Source organism: Triplophysa dalaica, chromosome 9, assembly GCF_015846415.1.
Source record: "Triplophysa dalaica isolate WHDGS20190420 chromosome 9, ASM1584641v1, whole genome shotgun sequence".
Lineage (NCBI taxonomy): Eukaryota > Metazoa > Chordata > Actinopteri > Cypriniformes > Nemacheilidae > Triplophysa > Triplophysa dalaica.
In genome coordinates this window covers 23,893,105-23,895,604 of record NC_079550.1, presented here as the reverse complement: position 1 = coordinate 23,895,604, position 2,500 = coordinate 23,893,105, and the positions used below count along the sequence as shown (strand labels likewise).

General features: G+C 47.5%; 1 protein-coding gene across 1 annotated transcript in view; it reads left to right on the top strand.

Moving 5' to 3' along the window:
• Positions 1 to 2,500, top strand: part of LOC130428809 (endothelin-converting enzyme-like 1) — a 23,021-nt gene that overhangs the window by 5,864 nt on the left and 14,657 nt on the right. The window contains exons 2-4 of the mRNA XM_056757065.1: positions 879 to 1,617; positions 1,783 to 2,049; positions 2,121 to 2,189. Of these exons, the coding sequence (XP_056613043.1) occupies positions 997 to 1,617; positions 1,783 to 2,049; positions 2,121 to 2,189 (957 nt within the window). The 5' untranslated portion in view covers positions 879 to 996. The remainder of the gene's footprint in view (positions 1 to 878; positions 1,618 to 1,782; positions 2,050 to 2,120; positions 2,190 to 2,500) is intronic.

Sequence of the window (2,500 nt, the reverse complement as noted above, 5' to 3'; positions counted from 1 at the left end):
CTCTCTCTCTCTCTCTCTCTCTCTCTCTCTCTCTCTGTCTCTCTCTCTCTCTTCAGTGTCTCTCTCTCTCAGTGTCTCTGTTCTCTCTCTCTCTCTCTCTCTCTCTCTCAGTGTCTCTCTCTTTCTCTCTGTCTCTCTCTCTCTGATCGATCGAGGCCCTAGAGACATTGGCCGGTGTTTCTCTGTGCTTGAGTGTCTGAAATCAATCTAAACAACTTTAGGATGGAGCTTTTGAAACACAATGAGAAACTAAGAGCCAAGTGCTTGTCTTAAAAGACAGATTCACTCCCTTCTCTTTAATCAGGATTTATAAAACACGCATACTTCTGCTCCTGAATGGTGATTGGTCAATTCCCGCTCATGTCTAATAAATGTGTCTGCGCATGCACGTTAACTGGAGACAGTTAACTTCTGGTACACATTCAGAAACAAAATAGTGTAAGTTGATTATTTCTGATAACAATCAAAAGAAACCGAGAACAAGTGTTACTTGACTAAACTCGTCTCTCCAATATTTTGAATTTAGACTGCGATACCAAACTCAACCGCTAGATGTCAGTGTACCATACCGTTTCTTTATAGTCGACCGATTATCCTTCTCAATCATTGTAAATAATTCTGTGTCGGTGTTGACACCTTAAGAGAGCACCCGAAGGTTTACATTTTATCACAATGATAACAAACTCTCTTTTCTGGTTTCCTGCACTCAAATATCGAGATGCATTTGCCAAAAAACCCCAAATCAAAATGCATTTTTGGCTACATGTAAAAACGTCTTGTATTCCATGTAAAACATAATGTTCGTGTTTCATGTCAGGGCTGTCATGTGTTTCCCGTCATGTCTGACATGTCTAAATCTCATCTCTCTCCTAACACAGGAAAAAAGTAAGAAACCCAAACAAAGGCACATCCGGCTGACCTCCTGCTGACTTTGAGGTCGAAGGTCATGACCCCACTTTAATCCCAGGCCCTACGTAACGTGCTGGTGACGTCATTATGTTTCACACCTTCCCCAACAAATCCAGGGCCCAGACGCCGGCGGCCATGGAGAAGACGTACTCACTGACGGCGCATTACGACGACTTTCAGGAGATCAAGTACAGCAGTCGCTGCAGCAGCAGCACGCTCAGCAACGGCGTCAGTCTGCATCTGGGTGGGTCGCTAGACCGTGCCGGGCGTGGCCGCAGTGGGAAGGATAAGTTCATGGGTGGGCCCGGTCCAGGGGGCAGTACCCCGGCTCGCTGGAGTCGGCGTGAGATCTGCCTGCTGTCGGCGCTGGTGTTTGCGGCGGGGATGTGCGTGATTCTCGGCTGCATGCTGGCGCTGAAGTTTCTGTCGCTGGAGGCGCAGGACTCCGGGTGTCGGCAGGACTGCGTGAAGAGACGCTCGCTGCTCAGGGCCGCGCGCTTTGTTCAGGGAAACATCGACCCGAGCGTTCAGCCCTGTCACGACTTCTACAGTTTTGCGTGCGGGGGCTGGCTCAGACGTCACGGGATACCGGAGGACAAAATGAGCTACGGAATAATCACAGCCATCGGAGAGCAAAACCAAGAGAAGCTGCAGCGCCTCCTACAGGCACCCATTCAGAGGCACGAACCCAACAGTGCCGAGAGAAAGGTGACGACACAAAAAGATTTTAGATTCCCCTTTTTTAAAAACTGTATACAGTTCAATTTAAATTGGGTCCGTCTCAAACATCTCATAAGTGACGTTTACTAACGCAACGATTAGTTCAAGAGAAAAAAAGAATCATGTAATATTAACGAAACTTACTGTTAACAGGTGAAAGAATTTTATCGCTCATGCATCAACATGAAGGAAATCGACCGTCTGGGGGCGGCACCCATGACTGAGGTGATTGACAGCTGCGGTGGATGGGATCTGTCCAGGGCTCCTCCCGGAGGTGCGGGGTGGGATAGCAGCTCCGCCCCTGTGAGGCCGGATTTCAACGAGATACTGTACAAGACGCAGGCCGTGTACAGCACGTCTGTCTTCTTCTCTCTCACTGTGAGCGTGGACGATAAAAACTCCTCACGCAACGCCATACGGGTGAGAGAGAACGTTTGCCATCAGATTCATATCTCATTTAATTCTTCTGTTTAATATGTGTGTGTGTTCAGATCGATCAGGAGGGCTTGACTCTGCCAGAGAGAACTCTATATCTGGGTCAGGATGAGGACAGCGTGAAGGTAAAACATCTTTATTTCTCATCCTCGCCTTTTGTTTTTCGTCTGTCTCTCCGTCTGTCTGTCTGTCTGCCATCTGTCACACCCGTCTCCCGTTGTGGGCTCACATGTCGTGTCACAGCTGGAGGTGATGTCACAGATGTGTCCTTTATTAATGAAGTCACAGCGGTGTGTCTGTCACGGCCTGATGACATCACACATTTATGCCAGAACACAAACTCAAGCCTAGCGTTTGTGTGTATTAAACATTCCTGCGTGACAGCTACAAATGATCAAATGAGAGTTTATTTTCTTTATTTAAATATTCACAAATT